The sequence below is a fragment of the Chiloscyllium plagiosum genome, chromosome 5, assembly GCF_004010195.1.
Source record: "Chiloscyllium plagiosum isolate BGI_BamShark_2017 chromosome 5, ASM401019v2, whole genome shotgun sequence".
Classification (NCBI taxonomy): Eukaryota; Metazoa; Chordata; class Chondrichthyes; order Orectolobiformes; family Hemiscylliidae; genus Chiloscyllium; species Chiloscyllium plagiosum.
Window position 1 is genome coordinate 41,818,209 of NC_057714.1, and position 27,517 is coordinate 41,845,725.

The following is a 27,517-nucleotide window of genomic DNA, read 5'->3' on the forward strand; positions in this document are numbered from 1 at the left end:
AAATTGTCCCTTTCTATTAAGTATATGAAAATAAGACTTACCAAATAGGAATAGAATTATAAACATACCTCCCTCTGCTTGCTCCAATATTCAACGAGATCTTGGTTGATCTTTAACCTGAATTCAGTTTTATTTCTTAACCTCATATCTCCAGATACTCATGTGGTATAAAGATCTGCCTATCTCAACTCTGAATATATGAAACGAGGACATCCAAATATTTCTGAGGTAAAGGATGCCAAAGATTGATAATCATCGAATGAAGAAATTTCTTCTCATCACAGCTTGATCTTATCAATCCTCATCCTGATGATGCTGGACTGAGGTTGATTCTGGAGGTTTTTATAAATGCCAGACAAGACCCAGATGTGGAAGGCCTGACTCCATAACCAATTATCTCAAATTAATAATCTTTCAGTATTTTGCTTAATCCAGCTGTGTACTCAGATCAAGTGCAGACCAGCTGGCGGGAGTATTTGCTGACAACTTTGACCTCTTCTTGCTCCAATCTGAAGTCCCCACCTGCTTCAAGAAGACCATTGTCATCCCAGTACTAAAAAACACATGCAACGTACCTCAACAACAACTGCACTGATGGCTCTGATCTCCATAATCACAAAGTGCTTCGAGACGTTAATCATGGCTCATATCACCTCCCAGCCTGCCTCGATCCCTTGTAATTTGCCTACCAGTGCAACAGGTCCACAACGGATGCTGTTTCCCTAACCCTACATTCATCCCTGGAACATCTGGATAAGAATACCTATGTCAGGCTCCTATTTATCGACTACAGCTCCACCTTCAACCGAACTAAACTCAAAACTCTGAGACCGAGGTCTCAGCTCTGCCCCCTGCAACTGGGTTCTCAGCTTCCTGACGCACAGACCACAATCAGTGAAGATAGACAACAGCATTTCCTTCACGATAAGCCTCAACATTGGCATCCTGCAAGGATGCACACTCAGCCCCCTACTATCCTCCTTATACGCTCATGACTATGTGACCAAATTTCGTCTGAGCTCCAGGTGCAGGTTGGTTAATGACACCACCATTGTAGGGTGGATATCAAGCATTGAGAGTCAGAATACAGGAAGGACATAAAATACTCAGTGTCTTGGTTCAAAAATAACAATCTCTCCCTCAATGTTAGCACAACTAAAGAACTGATTATTGACTTCAGAAAGAAAGGAGAAACACACAGCCTATTCTACATCAATGGAGCTGAAATGGAGAGGGTCGAGAGCGTCTAGTTCCAAGGAGTGACAATAACCAACAATCTGTCCTGGATTTCCCTCATTGATGGGATGGTCAGGTAGGCACAACAATGTCTCCTCTTCCTCAGGAGGCTTAAGAAATTCAACATGCCTATAAGGATCCTCATCAACGTTTACAGGTGCACCAACAAAAGCATTCTATCCGGGTGCATAATGGCCTGGGACGGCAAGTGTTCTACCCGGGATCATCAGAAACTACAGAAGGTTGTGTGCACAGTCCAGACCATCATGGAAGCCAGCCTCCCATCCATGGACTCCATTTACACCTCCAGATGCTGGGAAAAGGCTGCCAGCATCATCAATGACCCCTCCCACCCCAATCATACTCTCGTCAAACCTCTGCCATCAGGCAGAAGCTTGAACCAACAGGTTCAAGACCAGCCTAAGGAGAGTGTTTTGCATAGAACATAGAACAATACAGCACAGAGCAGGCCCTTCGGCCCACGATGTTGTGCCGAACATTTGTCCTAGCTTAAGCACCCATCCATGTACCTATCCAATTGCCGCTTAAATTTCACCAAAGATTCTGACTCTGCCCTCCCACGGGCAGCGCATTCCATGCCCCCACCACTCTCTGGGTAAAGAACCCACCCCTGACATCTCCCCTATACCTTCCACCCTTCACCTTAAATTTATGTCCCCTTGTAACACTCTGTTGTACCCGGGGAAAAAGTTTCTGACTGTCTACTCTACCTATTCCTCTGATCATCTTATAAACCTCGATCAAGTCACCCTTCATCCTTCGCCGTTCCAATGAGAAAAGACCGAGAACTCTCAACCTATCCTCGTACGACTTCCTCTCCATTCCAGGCAACATCCTGGTAAATCTTCTCTGCAAAGCAGAGAAATGACATCCAGTGAGAGTGAGTAGACTGTTGTTGGGATGAGGTGAAGGAGCCTCTTGGCAAAACCACATCGTCTCCAACCTCATCCGTGTTGGCAGATGTCGTTGGTGATGGTGGGGAGGGCTAATGGAGGGGGGGGTGAAGAGGAGGAACTCAAGCGGCTGCTGCCTGCACCTGTCTTCAAAGGGACCACTTTCAAGAAGAGGTGGTGAGCTTTGCACCCAAGAGAGCATCACGAGGAGAGATCAGGGGCTTGTCCACACTTCCACCCACTTCCCCCTTGGCTCAAAGCTGAAGGCACTTGCTGAGATGCAAGTCCCTCAGTGCTGCCAGACTTCAAAATTCCTTTGGAGCTGCTTCTTGGGAGCTTTTTCTGACAGTCAAGTTCCCACCTCAAATCATGCTCTCGTCTGTGCTCAGCAGAAACCAGTTTCCAAGACGGGACCAGTTATCCGCATCAAGTGCAAACACTTACCTGTTCTACCTCAGGAAGGTTGACTTCAACTGTGCCACGTAGTGTTGTGCTGGAAAAGCACAGCCAGTCAGGCAGCAGCCGAGGAGCAGGAGAGTCGATGTTTTGAGCATAAGCTCTTCACCGTGAATGTGATGAAAGGCTTATGCTTGAAACGTCGACTCTCCTGCTCCTCGGATGCTGCCTGACCACAGTACCACACCTTTCCAGCACCACACTTTTTGACTCTGATCTCCAGCATCTGCAGTCCTCAATTTTTCCTTCAACTTGTGCCACCCCTACAACTGCCCAGCTAAGATCAACATAGATGTTGTCTGGAATCTCAGTTCTGTATGATTTCAAGTCCAGTTGCACACATTGGAGTCTCCTCTGGGACAGAAAAGACCTGTTCAAAGAGGATAGGTCTTACCCGAGCTGGAAAGGGACCCATATCTTAGCAGGGAGCTTTGCTCGTTCCACCCAAAGAGACTTTATACAGATAGAGAGGAGAGTGGAGGAATTACAAGTCATGGCGTAAATAGAAAGGTTGGTGGGGAAGGTTCTGAATGTGAAGAGAGCACACCAATTAGAAAAGAAAGAAAAGAGAGAATCAGGGTACATTGTAACTCTGAAGAACGAAATTGCATTTATTTCAGTGCAAGGGGTCTTCCAGATAAGGCTGATAAACTCAGAGTGTGTTTAAGTACATGGGATTGGGATTTCAGAGCTTTTACAGAAACTTGGCTGAAACATGAACAGGACTGACAGCTCACTGTTCTGGGGTTTAGATTGTAGGGAGGATATTTTCCCAGGTTGGGGAGTTTAAAACCAGAGGACACAGTCTGAGGACAGGTTGTTAGGCCATTGAGGATTAAGATGAGGAAATATTTCTTCATGCAGAGGCTGGTCAGTCTGTGAAGTGTGTGACCACAAGAAGCTGTGGATTCCAAGTTGCTGATTATATTCAAGAAAGAGATGGATTTTTATGTTTAAGAGACAATGAATTGAATTGAATTTATTGTCACATGTACCGGGACACAGTGGAAAGCTTTGTCTTGTGAGCAATACAAGCAGATCACATAGTTATCACACAATGACTATGTGAAACGGAAGAACAGGCTGGAAGGACTGAATGGCCTATTTTTGCCCCAAGTTTCACCAATACAGAGCTCTGGACAGCCAATTCAGTCCTTCAGAAGTGCGGTCACATTGTAGTGTTGGGAAGTGTAGCAGTAAATTCAGGACGTCTCAAAATACTCCATAGCCAATTAATGAATTTTCAAATCTCACAACAATTGTCATATCAAAGGCTATAAATGTCAATTTGTTTCAAACTATGTACTGTATTTACCAGAATGGTTCTAAAGTGATTTGTTTTTATTCATTGAGTATAAGGATAGGCAGGTTATGCTGCAGCTTTACAGAACTTTCATTAGGCCACACTGGGAATATTGCGTACAGTTCTGGTCACCACATTCTCAGAAGAAGGGTGAATCTTTGGGGAGGGAACAGAAAAGGTTTACCAGGATGTTGCCTGATATGGGGGATTTTAGCTGTGAGGAAAGGTTGAATAGAGTTGATTTGTTTTCACTGGAATGCAGGAAGCCGATGGGCGACCTGGTCAAACTTTATAAGATTGTGAATGGCATGGATAGAGTGGAAAGTATGAGGCTTTTTCTCAAGGTCGAAGGGTCAATTGCTAGGGGACACGAGTTCAAGGTGTGCGAGGGCATAAGTTTAAAGCAGATGTGTGAGGTATGTTTTTCACACAAAGGTGGGTGAGTGCCTGGACCAGGCTGCCAGAGGAGATGGTGGAAACACACACTATAGCAGCATTCAAGAAGCATCTAGACCAGTACATGAATAGGTAGGGGATATAGGGAAATGGATCCCATGAGTGAAGACAGTTTTAGAATGGAAGGGCAAAATGTGTCAGTGCAGGCTTAGAAGGTCTCAGAGCCTGTTCCTGTGCTGTATTGTTCTTTGTTCTTAATTCACGCACAGAAAGATCCCACAACCAGCCGTGAAACAAATGAGAAGACAATTTGTTCTGATCTTGCGATATTTGATACTGGCTCATACAATGCAGATGATATCAAATGCTGTCTGTCTCTTTCCCCAAAAGGGCAGTGAAAGCAGAGCCTTGAAATACTTTTGAAGGCAGAAGGCACTCTACTCTTGATGAGTAACGGGAGTGAGGTTATCCAGGATAGGCAGTACCTTGAGCAACCAGATCAACCGTGACCTTTCTGAAGGGCCAATTGACTTGTTCCTGCTCCTGATCCAAGGGATGTTACCTCCCCGAAGAGTGCTAGCAAACCTACCTCCCAGGATATTGGTGCCCTTCTGGTTCAGGTGCAACCCGACCTGCTTGTACAGGTCCCACCTTCCCCAGAATGCAGTCCAATTGTCCAAATACCTGAAGCCCTCCCTCCTACACCATCCTTACAGCATGCAGAACTGTAAGTAATCTAACCATTTTTTGAGTGGACCTCACTAATTTCAAATCTAATGTTGATGTTGCTTTTGTGCATCACCTGTGCAGCTGTAACCTTATCTGCCTCGCTCTGTCTAAAACCCCTACCATCTGTAGGCCCTTGTATGATATGACCTGCCTGTACTGCCTGCAAAACACTCTATTTAGGTACATGTGACAACAACAAATCAAATCAAATCAAATCAAAATCAACCTGGTCAGAGATGTTACGATGCACCTCTGGAGGTCCCCTTGTCCAGAAGTAGGGACACTACCTCTGCACCACAAGAACCCTTAGAAACTTTCATTTTGTTTATCATTGTTTTTAAGTATCCAGAAATATTTTCATACACCACCGGACAGCTTTCCCACCAACAAATCACAATGAACCCTTTTTTGGTTCTAACTCTGAACTACCACCACCACCAGCCATGCAGCCAGTTACCAGTTCCAAGGAATGATACGAGCATCAAAAGGGAAGAGGAGGTAGGGCTTCATGGATAACCTTTCATTACCTTGGTTACCAAGAGCCTGTTTACCTCTACTTCAAAGAGATTCACAGACCCTGCTTTCACTGCCTTTTGAGAAAATAGAGTTCCAATAATCCATACCTCTGTGTGAAAAGAAAATTCATCTTTCTTAGAAGGTACAACTCTTCATTTTAGGCCAAGATGCCCCAGAACTTTCCATATCAGGAAACACCCTTTCCACATTTACCTGGTGATGTTTCCTCATGATCTTATAAGTTTCAATGAAGCTGCCTCTTACTTTTTTAAACTGCAGTAGGTACACGTTTCACCAGTCTAACCTTTCCTCATAAGACCATTCCAGGTATTATGCTAATAAACATACGCTGGGCTGCTTTCTAACATCCTTCCTCAAGTAAGGTAAGAAATGCGATACACAGTAATCTGAATGTGGTCTGACCAATGCTCTGCATTGCTGAAGCATAACCTCCCTTTTCAAAATGCTTTTGTATTGAATTTCCTTCACAATAAAAGATAAGATTCTATCAGTTTTCCTAATTATTCACTCTCTGCTTGCTAACCTTACAAATTCATGCATCAGGACACATAAAATATTCTACATCCCAGAGCTCTGTGTTTCGATAATATGTATTTGATTGAAATTTCTCCTGTTAAAATATTCATATTCATACTCATTTGCCAGATCTTTGTCCACTTACTTCAAGTATATCCCTTTGTAGTCTCCTTACATTCTTTTTACAATTGCTCCCCATATTTGTGCTGTTAGTAAATTTAGCAAGCATACTTTCTGACCCTTCAACCAAGTCACTTGTAAATTGTAAATATTGAGGCTCCGGCACTGTGGTATACTACTCATTATTGAAAAGTGTGGCGCTGGAAAAGCACAGTAGGTCAGGCAGCATCCAAGGAGCAGGAGAGTTGACGTTTCGGGCATAAGCCCTTCATTAGGAATGTGAAATGGGAAGAAACCTGACCGATAAATCAGGGGGTGGGGCTGGGAGGAAAGGTGGCTGGTAAGGTGATAAATGGATGCAGGTGGAGGCTAATTGTGTTAGGTCCGTGAGGAGGGTGGAGTGGGTAGGTGAGAAAGAAGGTGGACAAGTAGGACAGGTCAAGAGGGTGGTGCCAAGTTGGAGGGTTGGATCTGGGATGATGTGGGGGGGAGCGGAGTTTTGGAAACGAGTGAAGTCGATGTTTATGCCATGTGGTTGAAGGGTCCCAAAGGTCTCTGTCTCTATCTCTGGCAATTGACTCAACACTGACATCTACTTCAAACCCATCGACTCCCACAACTACCTGAACTACACCTCTGGCCACCCCACCCCCAACCATTAAAACACGATCCCTTACTCCCAATTCATCCGTCTTTGCTGTATCTGCTCCCAGGAGGAGCAATTCCACTCCAGAACATCACAGATGACTTCCTATTTCAAGAATTACAATTTCCTCTCCCTTGTGATCAACAATGCCCTCCAGTGCATCTCCTCCACTTCCTGCACCTCTGCCCTTGAACTCTACCCCTCCAAATACTACAAGGATAGAACCCCCCACCCCAGTCCTCAGTTTCCACCCCACTAATCTTCAGATACAGAGCATTATCCTCCGCCATTTCCACCACCTACAATCAGACCCCACCACCAAAGACATGTTTCCCTCCCCAACTCCATCCATAGTGACCATTCCCTCTGCGGCTCCCTTGTTGGGTCCACGCACCCCCCACCAACCCACCCTCCATTCCAGCCACCTTCCCTTGCTGCTGCACAAGATGTAAAACCTGCGTCCACCCCTACCCCTTATCTCCCTTCAATGCCCCAAAGGATCTTTTCACATCCAGCTGGGATTTTCTTGCACATCCACCAACCTCATCTAATGTGTCTGTTGCTCTTGATGTGGTTTCCTCTACATTGGGGTGACAGAATACCAACTCACAGAGTGTTCATGGAACATCTCTGGGACACATGCATCAAACAACCCCACCACCCTGTGGCTGGCCACTTTTAACTCCACATGTAAGTCCTGGGCCTCCTCCATTACCAAGTCAAAACTATCCAATGACAGGAGGAAGAACACCTATGGATCCCTTCAAGCACACGGCATCAACGTCAACATCACTAGTTTCCAAATCTCCCCGCGTCCCATCTCATCTCAGATCCAATCCTCCAACTCAGCATCGCCTTCTTGACCTGTACTACCTGTCCATCTTCCTTCCCAACGATCTGCTCCACCCTCCCACTGACCTATCACTACTACCCCGACTTGCATCCACCTGTCACCTTCCCAGCTACCCAGCCCCACACCCACCCCTATATTTATCTCTCAGCTCCCTTTCCCCTCTACATTCCTGGTGAAGTGCTTATGCCCAAAACATCGATTCTCCTGCTCCTTGGATGCTGCCTGACCTGCTGTGCATTTCCAGTGCCACACTTTTCGACTCTGACTCTCCAGTATCTGCATTCCTCACTTTCTCCCCACACTACTCATTATGTCTTGATAACCTGAAAAGATACATTTATACCACCTCTCAGCTTCCTTTCAGCCAGCCTTCTGTCCAGAACAATATGTGTACAGTGTTCTGAGGAGGGATGTTCTGGCTGTGGAGGGGATGCAACGAAGGTTTACCAGACTGATTCCTGGGAAGGCAGGTCCAGCATATAGCGAGAGACCAGATTGGTCAGTACTATTCACTGGAGTTCAGAAGAATGGGGTGGGAGGTTCAGATCTCATAGAAACCTCTAAAATTCTAACAGCACCAGACAGGGTGAACACAGATACGATGTTTCCTATGACTTAGGGGACCACGAGGGGTCACAGTCTAAGAATATGGTGTGGCCATTTATGACATGGATGAAATTTCTTCATCCAGAGAGTGGTAAGCCTGTGGAAGTCTCTGCCTTAGAAAGTGTTTGCGTTGAATGTTTTTGAGAGGGAGTTGGATCAAGTTCTTGGAGCTGGGGGGATTCGAGGTTGTGGGGAGTAGGCAGGAACAGGGAACTAAATTAGACAATCAGCTGTGATTATGTTGAATGGTGGAGCAGGCTTGAAGGGCCAAATCATCTCCTTCTGCTCCCATTTCTATGTTTCTATATCCATAAGACATAAGACATAGGAGTTGAAGACATAGGCCCATCGAATCCACACTACCAAAATAGCATCAGCTTTTAATTTTCAGAATAACCTGTGGCACCTTATTCATGTCTTCTGGAAGTTAACTGCAGTACATCCAACAGATGCCCTGAATTGTTCTCCAATACATTGGTTCAACATGGTTTCTCTTTCGCAAAAGCAAATTTACACTTCCTGATTATCCTGAACGTCCCTAAGCGACCTGCTGTAACATCTTTACAAATAACTTCTAACATCTCCTGAAGGTCAGACGTTAACTTAACAGGCCTGTACTGTCCCAATCTCTGGCTCCCTTCCTTTTTGAATGAAGGAGTTACATTTGCTACATTCACCAAGTTTGTCATTTTCCAATCAAATGGAAATTTCTCTGAATTAAGGGTGTTTTTGAAAAGTAGAAACCGTGCATCAACAATCTCAATGGACAGCTATCCCAGTGACCTCCTGGATTCATCAGAGGCACTCAGCTGAGGTCATTTTCTCCCCATCCCTCCACCCTAGCCTCTTTAATCCAGCCTTCCAACCCCTGGCACAATCTTGTCAATGCCAGCTTGGCAGGCCTTGGTGAGACCATTCACCCCAGATGTACCCGGCTGCATTATTGTGGTGAGCTCCAGTCTGAGTAGCTGGTACTAGAGCAGCCAGCCCCCTGTTTGGCAAGCAGCTCTCTAAGTTGGACATCCTACTGAGATAAAGCAATTAACACTGTCCCCAGAGTGACCTTGCTGCAGGGTGACCATTATTATCATGGGTAGGTTACCCACCCCCTTGACTTTCGTCTGGGAATAGGGAGCGGAACCATGGCTCCCCATAAAAACTAGGCCTGTATCTCACTCTTCTAAATTCCAGAGACTTACTCCCAACAATGCTCAGGACAACCTACTTATCGTAAGAATTGATGTGGATAACCCATACTGCATTGCCTCCAAGGCAAAGAAATGTTTCCTTATTGTAAAGAGAGCAACATTGTTCTCAATACTCTTGGTGTGTTCTCATTAAAGCCCCGCATAAATTGTAACAAAACTTCCTTATTTTTAGAACTCCCGCCCTCTAGCAATAAAGGTCAAAATGTTAATTGTTCCTACTGATTTACTGTAGCTACTTAGAAACCTTTTTGTACAAGGACACGCAAATATCAGAAAATGAACATTAAATAGTTTCTCACCATTTAAAATATTATTCTAATGTTCTATTCATTTTAGCCAAGTTAAAAGCTTCATATTTCTCCACCCTATTCTCCATCTGACACTTCATTGCCCATTTGCTTAACCTGTCCTTTAGCCTCATAGCTTACTATCTTACCTAACGTTGCATTGTCAGTAAACGTGTGTATATTAATTTCATTACCTTTATCTAAGCAATTAATATTGATTGTAAATAACTATGGTCACAGTATTGACCTGACAGCATCTGGCTAGCTGCCAGTATTTGAATATAAATGTTATGTTTGGATTGTATCAATCTGCTTGCTGACACACAACTGCTCAAAGCATTGTGCACCAAATATAGACCGCTATCCCTCTTTACCTTTTTATTTTAAAAAATGGTGTGATGGAGAGTTTAGAGAAAAGAACAATGGATGCAGTGCACTAGTTTGTGAGGATAATCTGAATTAATTACTTTTGCATTAGAGAAGAAAGGATCATGATGATTAACAGATGAATCATGAAAAAGTAAGCAACAATCTTCTAAAATTCAATTTTGGACACTGAATGAAAATAATTCATTGGATCTCCCACACATTTGAGATGTTAATGCATTAATAGGCACCTACTGATTGTGAAGGGCATCGCAAAACAAGATAAGAGTCTGAACTGCAAATTCCAATGATCTGACGTTGTAAAGTACTCTCAAATGACTGCGAGATATTTTTCATTCAGCCAGGATTGGAATGTCTAGAGGTATAAATGATACCTTCAGAATGAAGCTAGAAAAATATATACATCTGATTACACCGTGGGCGACACGGTGGCAAAGTGGTTAGCACTGCTGCCCCACAGCGCCAGAGACCTGGGTTCATTTCCCACCTCAGGCAACTGACTGTGTGGAGTTTGCACGTTCTCCCCGTGTCTGCGTGGGTTTCCTCCGGATGCTCCGGTTTCCTCCTACCGTCCAAAGATGTGTAGGTCAGGTGAATTGGCCATGCTAAATTGCCCGTAGTGTTAGGTAAGGGGTAAATGTAGGGGTATGGGTGGGTTACGCGTCGGCAGTGTGGACTTGTTGGGCCGAAGGGCCTGTTTCCACACTGTAAATAATCTAATCTACATGAGCAACAAAAAAAGTAAATCATGAAATATATAGCATGACAGGAAGTAGTCTGAACAAAAATTTAAAAGCAAACATAGAAACAGAATACAAAAAGATGACAAGTTAAAAAGCGGAAAATTTTATTTAGAATTTTTAAAAGGATGTATTTCTTTAATGTCACAACAAAGATATACATGGAATTGCAGTAGCATTATAATTAACATGACATGAATTTTCTTCCTTGCAAGTGAATGAACAGAAATGTTAAAAAAATGGAATGGCCTGCTGAAGACAGCATTCTCTGCAGCTACCATTGATAAGCAGATAAACTATGATTATAAAGCAACATCAATAGCAAGAACTTAAACTTACATACATGTACTGTCTTTAATGTGCCAAAACATGTCTAAGTGCTTTCTGTGAAGATAAATAAGATAAAGCTTGATGCTGTGTAAAACTCTCTTAATGCCTCAAATATATGTAAATATTAGTATTATATGTGTATGAGAGGTGTATGGTTTTTTGGATAGAGTCCAATGTTTTGTTTATTTACTTGATATGCAACCGTACAGAACTGAACTGCATTTGTGACAATGAATATAACCAAAGAGATTTTTTATGAATAAAGTATATTTTTGAAATTAAAAGAAGTAGAGATATTAGGAAGGGGCATTCATAAGCCTGGTAAAAGGTGTTTTAAGGAACATCTCAAAGAAGGAACAGTAGATAGAGAAGTATAAAGGGGATATTTCAGAGAATGGGACATAATGACTGAGGGTACAGCTGTAAGTGGTGAGGCAAAGGGAAGATGTGGCATATAATTGGCCAGCGTCAGAGGAATGCAAACTCCTCTCTTAAAGCAAAGAAGAGGCGAGCCATGAGAACATTAAGTTTAATATTTTAAGATCTGAGAGCTAATTTGGCTAATCTTAATATAAGGAAATAACATTAGGTGGAAATACTTCACTTGGAAAGTCTAAAGGTTTATTAGGGACAAAAGCAAATGTGCAGGAGATTGACAAATCGACACTCGCAGAGTTGTTGTGAAAAACAGAAAGCCAAGTTTAGGAATTTAAAAGTGCTGTTGCAGTGGCATTTAAGGGTCATTCTATGAGTGGACACAGAAGGAAGGATTAAGTGGGGGGTGAGGAATGCCAGGAGTTCATCTTGTCTTTGATCAAGCATATGGAAGTAGAGAGGGCAGAAAAAATAAACAAAATAAAGGAAGGAGTCAAAAGTGCAGGGAAATAAAAGGAGAGATTCAAGGTGAAATGCAAATGAAATCACCCAGGATGAGGAGTTGCTCAACACAGGATCTGAAGGAGGAAAGAAAGGAAGCCATCTGCTAAGGACTGGTGGGTGTTAGGAATGTGGAGGCAGTAGACAAGAATGATTTTTAAGTGGAAGCATTTGGGATGGAATAAATGAATAATGAAAACATTTGGGGGTGGCACCTTAAGGAGGTGATGGTAATAAGTAAGCGTAAGGACTAAAGTATGAGGTTACGTGTTCATCAATGACTACAGGTAGAGTATAAATTTAATCAAATATAAATTTAACAAATCTCATGTAGAACTACATATAGAAATGGTCATTAATTGTTTGATATCATGTTATCTTATATTGAATGTAAGACAGATACAAATTCAACAATGTTAGAGAAATATCTTGGAATATATACTTCAATTACCTGTGGTTCCTGGACTCCCTTGGAACTTTTTAAAATAGATGAATCACTTGTCAAAGAAAACAACTAACAAACAGATGAAATGTGTGAGCTTAGATGGTCAAAGAAGATTTCACAGTTACACGCTTTTTTTAATGTTACTTAAACATTTTTGAAATTATGATTTTCTTGACAAACACAATAGAATAATAGAATAGAATTTACAATTTACTCTAATTTTGTGTATTTCATATTCGACACAATCAGATTTGCTCATTGTCTTTGAACATTGTTTTGATTCAAAATAAATAAGCACATGCAGTTAATACACAGAAAAGATCGAAGGAAAATCCAATGGCCTGGATTTTGGATTATAACTGAAGCTCACGTTTCTTACAAAGTAAATTGAAGAGTGATCGCTACTTCCACATATGGACAGTTAAGTGTTTAAATCCAGGGGTTGATGTCCTAGGTACCCTGTTCTTTCACAGCTTTGCCACATGGTACCTCACCAACAGATTCAGCATTAAAATACCAAGGCACAGTAGCATTTGTTAAACATACTTAAAAAAGTTAGGGCATATGTATTTGAGTGTAAGTGAATTTTTAATGCAGCAATAAATTGCGATTACTAACAAAACAGCCTCTCTAGTGTTGAATTTTACATTTACAAGTGCGGAGTCTCACTCTTCAGACTTGAATTTTCATTGAGATTTAAATTAACTGTTATCTTTTGTAATGTTTACTTTCTGTGTTTTGTTTCTCTCAGTCCATCCATTTTAAAAAAAATCTCATCACTAGATCACAAGGTTCTAGATCAAGTTTGACTCCTGGGCTTACTCACAGGACAAAGCTGACATTAATATAACAAATAATTAAGATACAGAGGCACAATTAAGTCATTCAGTCTACTAAGTCTGCTCTTCCATTCGATCATGGCTGATACGTTTCTCAACCGCAGTCTCCGGCCTTCTCCTCATATCCCTTGATCACCTTACTAATCAAAAACCTTACTAATCTCTGCCTTAAATACACTCAATGACTTGATCTCCACAGACTTCTGGGCAACGTGTTCCAGAAATTCATCACCTTCTGGCTGAAGACATTCTTCATCCTCTCCCTTATAAAGGATTGCCCCTTCACTTTGAGGCTATATGAAGGTCCTAATCTCTCCTACTAGTCAAAAGATGTTCTCCTACTTACTCTATCCAGGCCTCTCAGTATTCTGCATGTTTTGCTGAGATTCCCCCTCATTCTTCTGAACTCCATGGAGTGCAGACCCGAATTTCTCAACCACTCCTCATGTGTCAAGTTCTTCATCCCCAGGATCATCCTTGTGAACCTCCCCTGGACCCCTTCTACCACCAGCACATCTGCCCTTAGATACAGGACCTAAAACTGCTTACCATGTTCCAAATGCAGTCTGACCAGAGCCTTACACAGCCTCAGCAGCACATCCCTGCTCTTGTATTCTAGCCCTCTTGAAACATAGCTTTCCTAACTGCCAAATGAAACTGCAAGTTAACCTTAAGACAATCCTGACCTAGTACTCTTAAGTCCCCTTGTGCTTCAGATTTCCAAAGCCTTTCCCCATTTAGAAACTAATCTGTGCCCCTCGTCTTCCCACTAAAGTGTAGAACCTCACAATTTCCCACATTATATTCCCTCTGTCATTCTTTGCCCACTTTCTAGCCTGACTAAGTCCTTCTGCAGACTCCCTGCCTCCTAAAAACTACATGACCCTTCACCTATCTTTATGTCATCCACAAAGTTAGCAACAATGCACTCATAGAATCATAGAATTTCTGCAGTGCAAATAGAGTCTGTTCGGTCCATTAAGTCTGCGCCGACCCTCTGACGAACATTCCACACAGATCCCCCACCATCACCATAGCCCTATAACCCCACATTTAGCATGGCCACTCCACCTAGCCTGCATATCCCTGGACATTAACCTTACATCTTGAACACAGTTAAGATTAGAAGTGAAACTGATGATGTCTATGAATTAATGAATTGATATATAGATATAAAGGGGGAATAGATATTTGGACTAACATTGTCAATAAACAAAGTAAATTTGTGTCTCTTAGTTCTTGTTTGGCCAGCTTGGTTAGAATCCATTCACAGCTGACACTCAGATGCATTAATAGGGACTTTAAACTGAGGCCAAACGTGACTCCTTAGGAAGGTGTAAAAATAACCATGGCAGTATTTCCAAGAAGCTGCTTGGTGACCAGTGAATACTTATGCCTTAAAAAATGTCACATAAACAGGTTTTCTGTTTATTATCACATTGTGAGTCATATTTTGTTCAGTATCTATTGGCTGCCACTTTATATTAGTGACTACATTTCTTTGGACATCATTAGATGTAAAGCAGTTTGAGATGTCTCGTGGTCATGGAAAGCTGTATGTAAATTCAAGTTTTTTTTGTTTCTCACATCACTTCATTTTGCTTTTGTTCCTGACTTTACATTGAATTTAATATTTTAATTTATGCTTCCTGGTTGAGACTACTTGCTTCTGTAAGAGTTGTGCTGCACCTTTTCCTGCTCACAACGCACATTCTCCTAAAGAGGGCACCACACTGAAAAGGTCCTCTAGTAACTCTAAGCTGTTGCTGAAAAACCCACAGTAAGTCTGTGGGTAGCTGTATACATAATGAATAGTGAGTTTTGTTCCTGCATCACTAACCACAAAATCCAGGCCATTAACTTTGTGCAATGGTTGATTTAACTAGAAGAATAAGATCCAGTGATGTGTGGAAACTCATTTATCAATTTTGAGACTCAATAGAGCACACCCTCTGGTTCTAATAGAAGATATTTTTTAAGTCGAAGTGGAAGGTTAAGTTTTGGCACTGCTTTGTAACACCTTTTCTGTAACACTGCTCGAATAGCACATCTAGCCAGGTGCATCAGAGAGCGTGGAGATCTTCCACAGACATCAAACAGAGATTTATAAAATTCCCAGTGTTGCTGCAAAGTCAAGAAAACGATATTGATCAAAGACTAACTTTCTCAATCAAAGGTTCACAAACTGGGTGAGGGAGTGAGTGGTGCATGACAGAGTTATTGGGGATAATACACTTAGTGTGATTTTAACTTTAAACTTGCTTTATTTATTTAATTTCATTTGAAGCATTTTCCTTTGGTCCACCACAAGCATTAGTAGAATAGAACAAGAAGTAATCTTATTGGGTCTGAGCATGCTTTGAGGTCAAGACTGTATTGTGAAGGAACAGGAAGTGCCTGAAAGGCGAGGTTATTTAAGTCTGGCCTGAAAGTTTGAATGAGCTTCTGGCCATATTATTTTATTTGCAGATAGCCGCTATTATTTGTGAACTTTAAGCTGAGGAAATGATCAAATTCAAGAAAATGGTTCAAACAAGCCAATCGAAATTTAATAGATTTGGTTACTGGGTTACTTTGTTGCTAATAATAACAATGCTATAGTTTCAGATTTGATTTGTTACTCCTTTGAAACTACTAAATTCAAGTTACACTTCATGATTCAATTTGTAATGCACAGATTGTAACACAAAAATGTAATGTCTGTGTTCTGTCTGAAGAGTGAAGGAACAAAAATGAGAAAGCTCTGATGACAGGCCAGCAACCTAAAATATTAACTCTTTTTTTCTCCAAAGAAGGTGGCTGACCTGCTGAGAATTTCCAACATGTTTCATTTTTATTTCAGATTTCCAGCAAGCACTGTATTTTGTTTTTGTGAAGGCTCATTGGCATATTGACATTAATATATAACTGATATATATTAAACTGGTGACAATTTGCATGTATCATGTCCTTTTTACCGATTAGGGTCGCAGGGTGGAATCTTCCAGTCCAGTAGGAGGTAAGACGAATGGTGGGCGGGTTAACATAATTAGGCAAGAGCTCCAAAAATCAGATTCTCACAAGTTGGGCTAAAGTTTTGCAGTGAAGTAATCTGACTATAAAAGACAGGTCAATCATCCTTACTGCAGATATTGAAAAGCATATACAAGCATCCCATTTGTTGGAAATAAGTGGGCCTTCTACCCAATTGTGAAAACTGTTTGCTTTAAATACATGACAGTGTAAACAAGGTTTGCTTCTGATAGCCTTCACTTCATCCTGGACTACAAAGTAAGTACTTACTGCTATTCCTGATAACAATACAGCTTTAAATGATGGCTGCATTGAGTTGTGTCATAAACTCGGAGAAAGTGAAGACTGCCAATGCTGGAGATCAGGGTCGAGGGTTTGGTGCTGGAAAAGCACAGCTGGTCAGGCAGCATCTGAGGAACAGGACAATCGACATTTCGAGCATAAGCTCTTCATCAGGAATGTGGCTTGTGGGCCAAAGAGGCTTAGAGATAAATGAGAGGGGGATGGGGCTGGGGGAAGGTAACTAAGAGTGCGATAGGTAGATGACGGTGGGGGTGAAGGTGATAAGTCAGAGAGGAAGATGGAGCGGCTAGGTGGGAAGGAAGATGGACAAGTAGGACAGTTCCAGAGTGCTGTACTGTGTTGGAAGGTTGGAACTGGGATAAGGTGGGGGGAGAGGAAATGAGGAAACTGATGAAATCCACATTGATGCCATGCGGTTGGAGGGTCCTTAGGCAGGAGATGAGGCGTTCTTCCTCCAGGCGTCAGGTGGTAAGGGTTTGGTGATGGAAGAGGGCCAGGACCTGCATGTACTTGGGAGACTTATGTCATAAACTCATCAAGTACAGTCAAAGGTTGGAATCTGACTCTCTACAGGCCATGTTACAGCTCAAGTGGTTAAGAGCTGGGAGGCAGACTTTGGGGCTGAAGGGCAGGTTAAAGCTGAAACAGCTAAGGGGAGTGCAGTCAATTGAGAAAAGGTGAGTGCTGTCCAGGAATGCAGCATTGTCTAAGAAAGGTTAGAAGTATGACCTCACAGCAACCTGTCCTGAGAGGATTGAGAATGGGAAAGTCACAGGGAGATGGTGGTCCAGGTTTTGGTCCTTGCTGTGGGAAGCTCATGTCCAAAGATGTGTGCAGCAGTACTGGGAAGCGGAAGTCATGGGGTAAGGTTTGAGAGTTGGACCTGGTTAGGTAGGAATAAGTAGGTCAAGCTTAGAAATCAGATGGTTTTGTGTGGTGTGGTGTCAAGAAATGCAGGTGATAGGAGGGTAGAAGGTCAGGAGGAGCATTGGAATGTGCTTTATTAATGGCTCAGGAGGAGAAATGGGCAAATGAATAAATGAGATCAGTGGAACTATTAATGGGGTGTTATCTTTCCAAGGTGACAGCGATTTTGAGGCATTCAGTGAGGTAAAGACTGGTGGGATCTTGGAGGGTGACAAGGGGAGGTTTGAACAAATTCATTCTAACCATAAAAGTAAATCTCATCATTTTGAAGAATTTACCAAAACTTCTTCCACTTTCAAAAGACTGCACCCAAAGTAGGAATAGGAGAGTTTTTTGGGTGAGTGTCATTAAGGTTTAGATTTCGGATTGACTGAAGAGATATCCTATTAATCATGACCCCAGTGGATGGAGATTCATGATTAATTGGGTTCAATTCTTAAATAACCAGTTATAATTCCAGAGCTGATGACATCACATTCCAATGAAATCCCATCGTGTTATGGAGTCATACTGTACAGTCAGCTGATTGCCATCTCATGATGTCTTAAATATGATGCAGTCATGGAGAAAGGGAGATAGATTCAATCTATAAGGTGTCTCACGGGAGCAGGTCCAGTCTCACCGGGGCTGGAGTCCTGGCTAGAAGCTCCTGTCAGGCAAGTGAAGGGTTGAAGGGGTTTGAGGGGCAGTGGTATGGGTTTTAGCATCAATAGATCACTTATTGAGAAGCATTTCATTTTGCACTACTGTTAAATAAAGGGTAATTTCTTAGTTTTAATACACTGATACTGTGATCATTTAGGCATTTCAAACTGCACGGACAAACCTAGCCATTGTGCTAAATTGTGGGCAACTGCAGTTGCACCATAGTGTATATTCACACAACTGTAGGCTTCTGGATGGACTATGATTATAGACCTTGCCTCAAACAGAGTGGAGGGGAATTATGGTGGACAGACCTTGGAGCATGCTCCTCAGTTGTCCTACATCCTGCATGTTGTCACTAGTTCCCTTTATTATTTCATTATCTCTATAGTTCTGGAGAATATGAAGTTTCAAGACTTGCAATCTCATACTGGGCTGGATTCTCACTTTAAAAATTAATTTGACACTCATCGTACTCTTTTCTTTGTTTCATCATATTCTCTATCTCCTGTGTTATCCAAGGAAGCCTGACTTTTATTCTCTGCCTTTCCATCTTATTTCAAAGTACTTAACCTGCTCATGAAACATCTCTCCCTTAAAGATCACCATTGTACTTTTACAGTTTACCTGTCAAATTTTGGTTCTGTTCTACCCTGGCTAGATCCTCACTCAGCCTATTCAAATTAGTCCTCTTCCAATTTAAACTTAGCTTGTTCCTTGCTGCTCTCAAACATGAACTTAAGCCCTGTGATATGATGATTACTCTGTCCCAAGTGGTCCCCCACAGACACTAGCCTCACTTCATTTCCCCAGCACCAAATTGAGAAATGAATGTCTTCTTCCTAACTGGACTGAGAACATATTCATCAAGGAGTGCACTTCAGAAATTTCTCATCTTCCTTGGCATTTACTCTAACATTATGACAGCTGATATTTAGATAATCAAAGTTCCAAGTGTCATATCTGCAAAATTCTTGCACATCTCTCTGATTTTCCTGTCTTCTTCATATACCATCCTAGTTGTCCTCCAGGGATATCCATCCTGACTTGATCTAAGCATACCTGTACCTGCCAAGTATGCAATGTGTTTGGGTTGATTTACACTCTGCTGACTTTAATGGAGCATAAGATGGATACCCATCACAAACATACTTGCTCAAAAATTATTCAGAGTTCAAAATTCAAAATAATAGAGACATAGCAAAAATCATTATCACTGAGTAATGTTGGTCTCATAAGTGCACACATATACATGTGCATTGACCCATCTGAATTTAATCAAGTTTAGTTTATAGAACTATAGAATCATAGATTTTTGCAGTATGGAAGGAGGCCATTTGACCCATCATGTCAATATGCTCTAGCCTCCCGTTCTATCTTCGTAGCCCTCTAAGGTCATTACTTGCAAATATATATCCAACTCTCTTTTGAAATCTCCTATGAATCCACCTCCACCATTCTCCCATGCAGCAAATTCTAAATCCTATCAATTTTGTGTGTAAATAAATTTCTCCTCATCTCCTCACTTTTTTACTCACAATCTTGAAATTGTGACCCCCAGTTATTGATTTACCAATTACTGGAAACACAATATCCTTCTTTGGCCTGTCAAAACTGTTAATAATTTTGAACACCTTTAATAAATTTATTTCTAAATCTTCTCTGCTACAAAGACTATAAGCCCAATCTCTTGAATCTTTCCTTGTATCTAAAATCTTTCATTCTTGGTATATTTCTAGTAAATTTCCTTTGAGCTTTCTCCAGAGCTTTAACATCATTTCTTAAATACCCAGAACTGAGCACAAAACCCCAAATATGGTCTGACCAAAGATTTGTTTGAGTGTAGCATCATTTACTTGCTTTTATGCTCTATGTTTCTATTTATAAACACTTTCTATAAGCCTATAGTCGATTCTATAAGCCTTCTTAACAATGGTTTCAACTTGCCTGGCCTCCTTCAGAGAATCATACACGTGAACCCCAAGGGCCCTCTACTCCTGTACTACCCTCAAAGTTATATCATTGAGTCTGTATTATCTCTCTATATTTCTTCTACCAAAATGCATTACCTCACATTTCTCTGTATTGAATTTCATCTGCCAGGTGCCATTTAGCCAACTTGCCAATGTCCTTTTGAAGTTGCTCAGCATCATTCTCACAATTCACTATACTCCCTAGCTTAGTATCATCTGTAAATTTAGAGATTATGCCCTCAACACTCATCTCACAATTGTTTATATAAATCAAAAAATTAAGGGTCCCAACACCAATCCCTGGGGAACAGCACTTCTAACTCATCTCCAATCTGAGAAATGCTCATCTATACCTACCCTTTGTTTCCTATCCTTCAGCCAACTCCTAATCAATGCTGCTAAGGACTCATCAATCTCATACGTTTCCAATTTGCTAATCAACCTGCCTTATAGCACCGTACCAAATGCTTTCTGAAGGTCCAAATATACAACATCCATGTCACTATCCTCATCCACTGCCTGTATCATCTTGTAAAAGAACTCAATTAGATTTGTAAGGCATGACCTGCCCTAGAAAAAGCCACGTTGACTGTCTAGTATTAACTTATTTTTCTCTAAGTGTATATTTACCTTATCCCATATTATAGCCTCCATCAGTTTTCTTACTAGTGACATCAAGCTAACAGATTTGTGATTTCCTGGGTTATCCTTTATCCTTTTCTTTAAAAAAAAGTGTCATATTTGCAATCTTCCAGGTCCCTGTGTTCTGGAAGGCCTGGAAAATTTCTGTCAAAGGCTCCACAATTAGCTGACTTAACACTCTCAGCAATCTAGAATGTATCCCATCTAGGCCTGGTATCTTTTCTATCCAGAGTGCTGCCAGCCTTTTGATCGTGTCTTCTTTATCTAACATTATACTGCTCAGTTGCTAGCCACTCATGTTTTCAACTAAGCCATTATCATCATCTTCAAATTTGGTAAAGACATAAGTAAAATATTCATCTAGTATCTCTGACATACCCTTTGCTTCAGTGTGCAGCTTACCCTGCATGTTTCCTGATGGGCCCCACTCTATCCTTCACTAACGTTTTAACTACTCATATACGTGAAGACCTGTTTGTTTTAGCGTGACCTGCCATCCTTTCCCCGTACTTCCTCTTAGTCTTCCTTGCCAATCTCAGCCTCTCTGCTGCATTTGAGATACTCTTCCTAATTTCTGTTGCTTTTATTATTTTGGTATGCATCATAACTTTTCTTCCTTATTTTCTCATCAATATCCTTATTCATTCAGGATAGTCTAGCTTTGGATACCCCATATTTACTTCTCATGGGTATGTAGCTTGTACCCGATTCATCTCCCTTTTGAAATTCTCATATTTTCATCTATAGTGTTATGTGCCAAAATGTATTTCCAATCAACAGGTTCCAATTCAACATTTAGATACCTAAAATCTGCCCTTTTCCAGTCTGTGATCTTAATCATTGACTTATTTTTATCATTTTCCAACTTAATATTGGATCTTAGTATGTCATGATCGCTATTTCCCAAATGCTCCCCCACTCTGACATTCTCCACATGGCCTGTCTCATTTTCTAAGATCAGATCCAGCACAGCCCTCTCCCTAGTAGGACTGGAAATTTACTGTTCCAGAAAGTTCTCCTGCACACTTTGCAGGTACTTCTTCCCTTCCATGCCCTACAGTCTACCTTTATTTTCAATCTACCTCAGGGTAATCAAAATTACCAACTATTACAACTATCACTTGTCCTGCAGATCTCCACAACCTGCCTACAAATGCTCTCTTTTACTTCCTTTCCACTATTTGAAGGTTGAGAATAAATACCCAGTAAGGTTACTCCACCCTTCCTGTTTCTTACCTCCAACCATATGGATTCTAATTCAGGAACTGTATCGTGTTCAAATGCAAAGATACGATCTTTGACCAACACTGCTACACTTGCTCCTCTTGTACCCATCCTGTTTCCACAAGCCTCATAATCTGGGATATTAAACTTCCAGACCTGTTCTGGCTTGAGCCATGGGTTTGGTGATGACTAGTTTGTAGAAAATATTCAGTCTTACAAGATTTTTTTTGTTCAGTTAAGGTTGGAATCCTCAAGCAAAGAAAACAGAAGTTGAACAAAATTACCTCTAGGATCTCATCTGGTATAACTTGCCTCCACTTTGGCGTGGCTTGAATGAATTCATATGAATTGATCATAACCTCCACTGCTTTTGGACAGCTGTAGCATGATTGTAGTACCTGGATATAAACAAGAAGTAAATTTTACTTTTTCTTTTGTTTAAATGAAGAATGAATCTGAAACATGGATGCATACGATTAGCTGGGTAAACATGTAAACTTTTCTAAGGGGTAATTTACTGGTCTCACAATTTGAAGATATGAATCTCAAATCTCCATCACCCCCTTGTGTAGTCCTGTCAGGATTCTAGTTGAGGGTCTGCGAAACAGATTGTAAATAAGACCATAAGCCCATAAGACATTGGAGCGGAAGTAAGGCCATTCGGCCCATTGAGTTCACTCCGCCATTCAATCATGGCTGATGGGCATTTCAACTCCACTTACCTGCCTGGGTTCCACACACTCCGAACACTGTCATCTACATCAGTGATTAATAGTTAGGTAACAAAGACAAAAGATCTCATCAATTGTCACGATCCATGAGGCTGCTTCATGAAGTAATGATGGGAATACTATCATAACTTAATTTAAGCCCACAATATTTAGCTTGCAGACTGAACACTCAGTCTGACAATACTTTTGCCTAGTTTTGAAGGGAATTAATATAAGCTAAGCTCTGTGTCTTCTTCTGGGCTTCTGGAACATTCAACAAACTCTTACCCTCACTATCTGGCTGCAAGTATAATTTCTCATCAGGATTCTGCTACTGTAGGAAAGGGAAGATCAGTGCTTTTCCTCATCCATCCCATATTTCTAACTACAAATGGCAGGAGCACAAAATATGGCAATGCAGGCACATTCCATTTTTATTTAAATTAGGAAACATTCTCCAGATCCTAACACTTTAACAGCATCAAAGACCCAGGAAATTTTCGGTGGATGTAAATATAATGTTTGGACCACAGCAGTTAATTCTGTCTAGTAAATGGGCTTAATTTGTTCCATTTATGATCATTTTATCAAATCATACTCCCAGTATCAGGTCCTGCAAAGCACCAGAACATATCAAGGATTCAGTTGAGCCCTCTGCTTTCTTTTCTGTCTATTAAAAATAATTGACAGAACATGATTAGGTGGGAACATCTAAATTACCTCGTGCACACCCATGGGGTAAGCTGTATACTGGGAGCATGACTTTTGCACATTTGTCCTTCTCTGCTTAAACTATGGTTAAAGTGGGGTAATGAAGAGCTAGTGTATATCTGTGTTCAGTTCTGATGATGGATCTTTAACTGTTTGTTAATGCAAGGCAAGCATAATCTGTTCTATGTCAAAATGCATTTTTGGGACACTTTCCAATTTCTCTTTGAAGTATTTACAAAGCTGTTTGAGTTGACACCATGGATTGATTTACTTCCCTGGATACAACTTTTATTTGATCTGAGTAATATGAAGATTTGGCTTCAGGGTTTGATTCTACACTATACAAGCTGCTTTTGTAGATTATACTGTTTGCATAATCTGACAACAGAGCTTCTCTGCCTCTGCCTTATCTAACAGAGAGTAATGTCTTTGATTTTCAACAGTTTCAATAAATGTTCTTATTAACAAACTATTGCACAGAAAACTGATCTTTTCATAATCTCTCTCTAATATTGATATTCCTTCCACTCTTCTCAATATCTTGATGTCAATGTTTTCATCAAAAGATCACTATTTTATTTGCATATGCATTCTCATCATATAACAACTCCAATTCCACCTCAGCTCCAGTTTCTCTCAACTTATCATTTCATCAATTTCTTGAAGCTATTTACATTGCCACTATCTCCCTGCACTCAAATTTCAAACATCAGAGGTTTTGAGCTGACTCATTTTTTTTGGCAAAGTGACAGTAGTGTTGGGTTTTCTGGAGCCCTTCATGAGGAATGATGAAAGGTTCTTGCCTGAAACATCGATTCTCTTGCTCCTCAGATGCTGTCTGACCTGCTGCGCTTTTCCAGGACCACACTTTCAACCCTGCTCATCTCCAAGCTCCTGCACTGCTAATAGAGGTTGTCCTTGACGTACTGTGCTGAGACCCCCACAGTGAAGGCTACTTCCCTTGACTTGATTGAGGCCTGCTTGCCTACCAACATGTCAAACTTCTTGATTTTTGGTCCACACTAAATGATGTGGCAACCAGTGCTTTGAGTCTGGTATCTCTGGCTGGAGGCAAAACTCAAAAAGGGAAGACAGGGCAATGCAAGGCAAGGTGGGAGCATCCAAGAAGATTCAGCATTATGACAGCAAGTAAACAGGCTGGTGACGCAGCCTGCTCCATGCGATGAGTGTAGAGGAGTATATCTCTGAACATATAAAATCCTTGCTGCAGCGTGACAAGTTTGCAGTATAGCCCAGGGTGCAGCACTGATCCGGATTGACTATGTGTCATGAGGATTCTTAGAAGCTGACACAGGTCAGGTGTCAATCCCCATGGAGATGTAATGCATGTGGATGGTGCTGAGTGAGAGTGCCCTGAGATGTTGACACTTGGTGTCGAACATGGATGTCCTTTGGAGCAAGTGGTAAGCTGAAGATAGCAGTTACTTGCTGTGGTTTCCATAGTAAGAATTCACAATGTCTAGCTTTCTTGGCATGTTTGCTAAGATAGGAAACTGAATATTAATGAGGGGAGTTGCACCCTGAATAGTGCATTTAACAAGAGTAAGTCTCCATAAATTGGGAAATTGCTGCTGCCTAGTGAGAAACTCAGCTTGCCACTTGGCAAATGCATAAAAGATGCAGTGAGTTGTTCCCAACATCAAGATAGACTTGTTGGCTTCTTGCAAGATTCTGGCACCAATTCCACCATAGCTCATTTCATTCACGCTCCCATAAAATTTGACTTTTGTCTTTGTGAAACTTAGATAGCTCATTGTGATCTTTTTTGCATCATTGCTGAATGAGGGTCATACTCTTCCATCATATCATTATTTGTGATAGTTGGTGGCCATTCTATTCTCATTACCCCAAATTTTATATGTTAATCATATTGATTTGTTCCAGCTGCTTCAGGGAAAACAATGCGTTTCTGTTTCTTCTGAATCTTTGAGCTCGCCTTTGAACAATGTAAGATCATGGCTGTACACTTTCGGAGAATTGCAACTTCTCATTTCCTATCACTTATCAAAACCTTTTGGCCTGCTACCAAACTGATATAGTACACTCTGTGCCTGGAATTCAATAAATTTGTTTCATTTTGCAGTTGTTCTCAATTTCTCTCCCTTATTTGTGTTCTTGAGTTGTGATAATTGGTTTTAGGATTTTGCTATAGTAATGGAATTTCTGTTCTCAATCTATTACCCATCAAAACTTCTGCCAGTAAAAATCCATTCAGTAAAACTAAATTCAAATCATTGTTTCTAACACCTTAGTTTTTATCGCTTTTTCGGCTTCTCCAATAGCCCACAGATAAAGAGGAGAAATCATGATATGATTTATTCCTGATTCTGCTGTGAATTATAAAAAACACCATTCATGAATTGTCAACTGTTGTCTGAAACAATTTCATCTGGAAACTTATATATACAAAAGATTTTCTTCAGTGCTGTGATTACTGTCTTATCTGTGGTTGTGTGCAAACTAGTAACCTCTATCCACTTGGAATAGTAATCCATTTCTATCAAGTGTGCTTTCCCTTGAACATTATATAAGTCTAGTATCAACACTTTCCAAGACCTGTTAAGGAGATGAGAAAATAATGAGGGCTCCATTTATGACTAACTATCCATTGCACATGTATGACAGTGGGAAAGGAATTCCTCTTTCTTTTAGAATGTCTGGCCACCATACAGACTGCTGTGCATGAGCTCGACACATGGTTATTCCTAAGTGTTGTCAGTGAAGTCTACAAAAAATTTCTTCCCTCATAGATTTTGCAGTTGTCGAACTGTGACTGAAAACGTGAATATCATGAATATCAGGAATGTTTGCTTTGTTCATGTTAGTGTAAAGGAATTTTAGTTGGGCTATATTTGGACCAACTGTCCAGACAGTGCCTCCAGAGGTATGTGCATTCTACATCTGCCTTCTGAGCTTCTCAAATTTCCTGTAATCTCTTCTCAGAAGCTGCTAGAGAATTTATTATGGCTGATGAAAATGTTTCAACTCTTCAGAAGGGGTAAACGCTCTAAGTCAGCATGATCAACTTAGCCCAGACAGTGCATTAGCTGTCAGTGACATTATCACGGGTATGTAGATTGCTCTATTCCTGATGAAGGGCTTTTGCCCAAAACGTCGATTTTCCTGCTCCTCGGATGCTGCCTGACCTGCTTTTCCAGCATCACTCTAATCTAGACTGTTGTAGAATCATATTGTGTCAGCTGAAGATTTCATATTCTCATATTCTCCCTTGGGACCCTGCAACCACACGGGATAAATGTGGATTTCAACAGCTTCCTCATTTCCCTTCCCCTCACATTATCCCAGTCCCAAGCCTCCAACTCAGCATCACCCTCCGGACCCGTCCATCACTGCCCTCTCTGACCTATCACCTTCACCCTCACCTTCATCCAGCAATCGCTTTTCCAGCTACCTCCCCCCCCAACCCCATACCCCTCTCATTTATCTCTCAGCCCGACCCACAAGCCTCATTCCTGATGAAAGGCTTATGTCGTAACGTTGATTTTCCTGCTCCTTGGATGCTGCCCGATCGGCTGTGCTTTTCCAGCACCACACTCTCGACTGTAAGAAATTTGATAACTACTCATTGTGGGAACCTAATGATGACCCAATCACAAATAAGTTCATATTTTAGAGCTCAATATCCACAACAAATAACCCACCCTAACCCATAAATATTTATTAGAAATGATTTAAGACCATAAGACCATAAGACATAGGAGCGGAAGTAAGGCCATTCGGCCCATTGAGTCCACTCTGCCATTCAATCATGGCTGATGGACATTTCAACTCCACTTACCCGCATTCTCCCCGTAGCCCTTAATTCCTTGTGACATCAAGAATTTATCAATTTCTGCCTTGAAGACATTTAGCGTCCCAGCCTCCACTGCACTCTGCGGCAATGAATTCAGAAATGTCTCCGCAT

General features: G+C 41.3%; 1 protein-coding gene across 6 annotated transcripts in view; it reads right to left on the bottom strand.

Moving 5' to 3' along the window:
• Nucleotides 1-11,037: 11,037 nt before the first annotated feature.
• The window catches only part of asb4 (ankyrin repeat and SOCS box containing 4), a 44,464-nt gene continuing 27,984 nt past the window's right edge, over nt 11,038-27,517 (bottom strand). For 2 of the 6 annotated variants that reach the window (XM_043689909.1, XM_043689914.1), the window contains exons 4-5: nt 22,435-22,548; nt 13,836-15,548 (exon numbers count right to left, since the gene is read on the bottom strand). In XM_043689909.1, the coding sequence (XP_043545844.1) occupies nt 15,360-15,548; nt 22,435-22,548 (303 nt within the window). In that variant the 3' untranslated portion in view covers nt 13,836-15,359. Of the gene's footprint in view, nt 12,655-13,835; nt 15,549-16,365; nt 16,520-16,706; nt 16,847-22,434; nt 22,549-27,517 lie in introns of those variants that run through there. The other 4 variants (XM_043689911.1, XM_043689910.1, XM_043689912.1 and 1 more) reach the window with 4 other exon arrangements.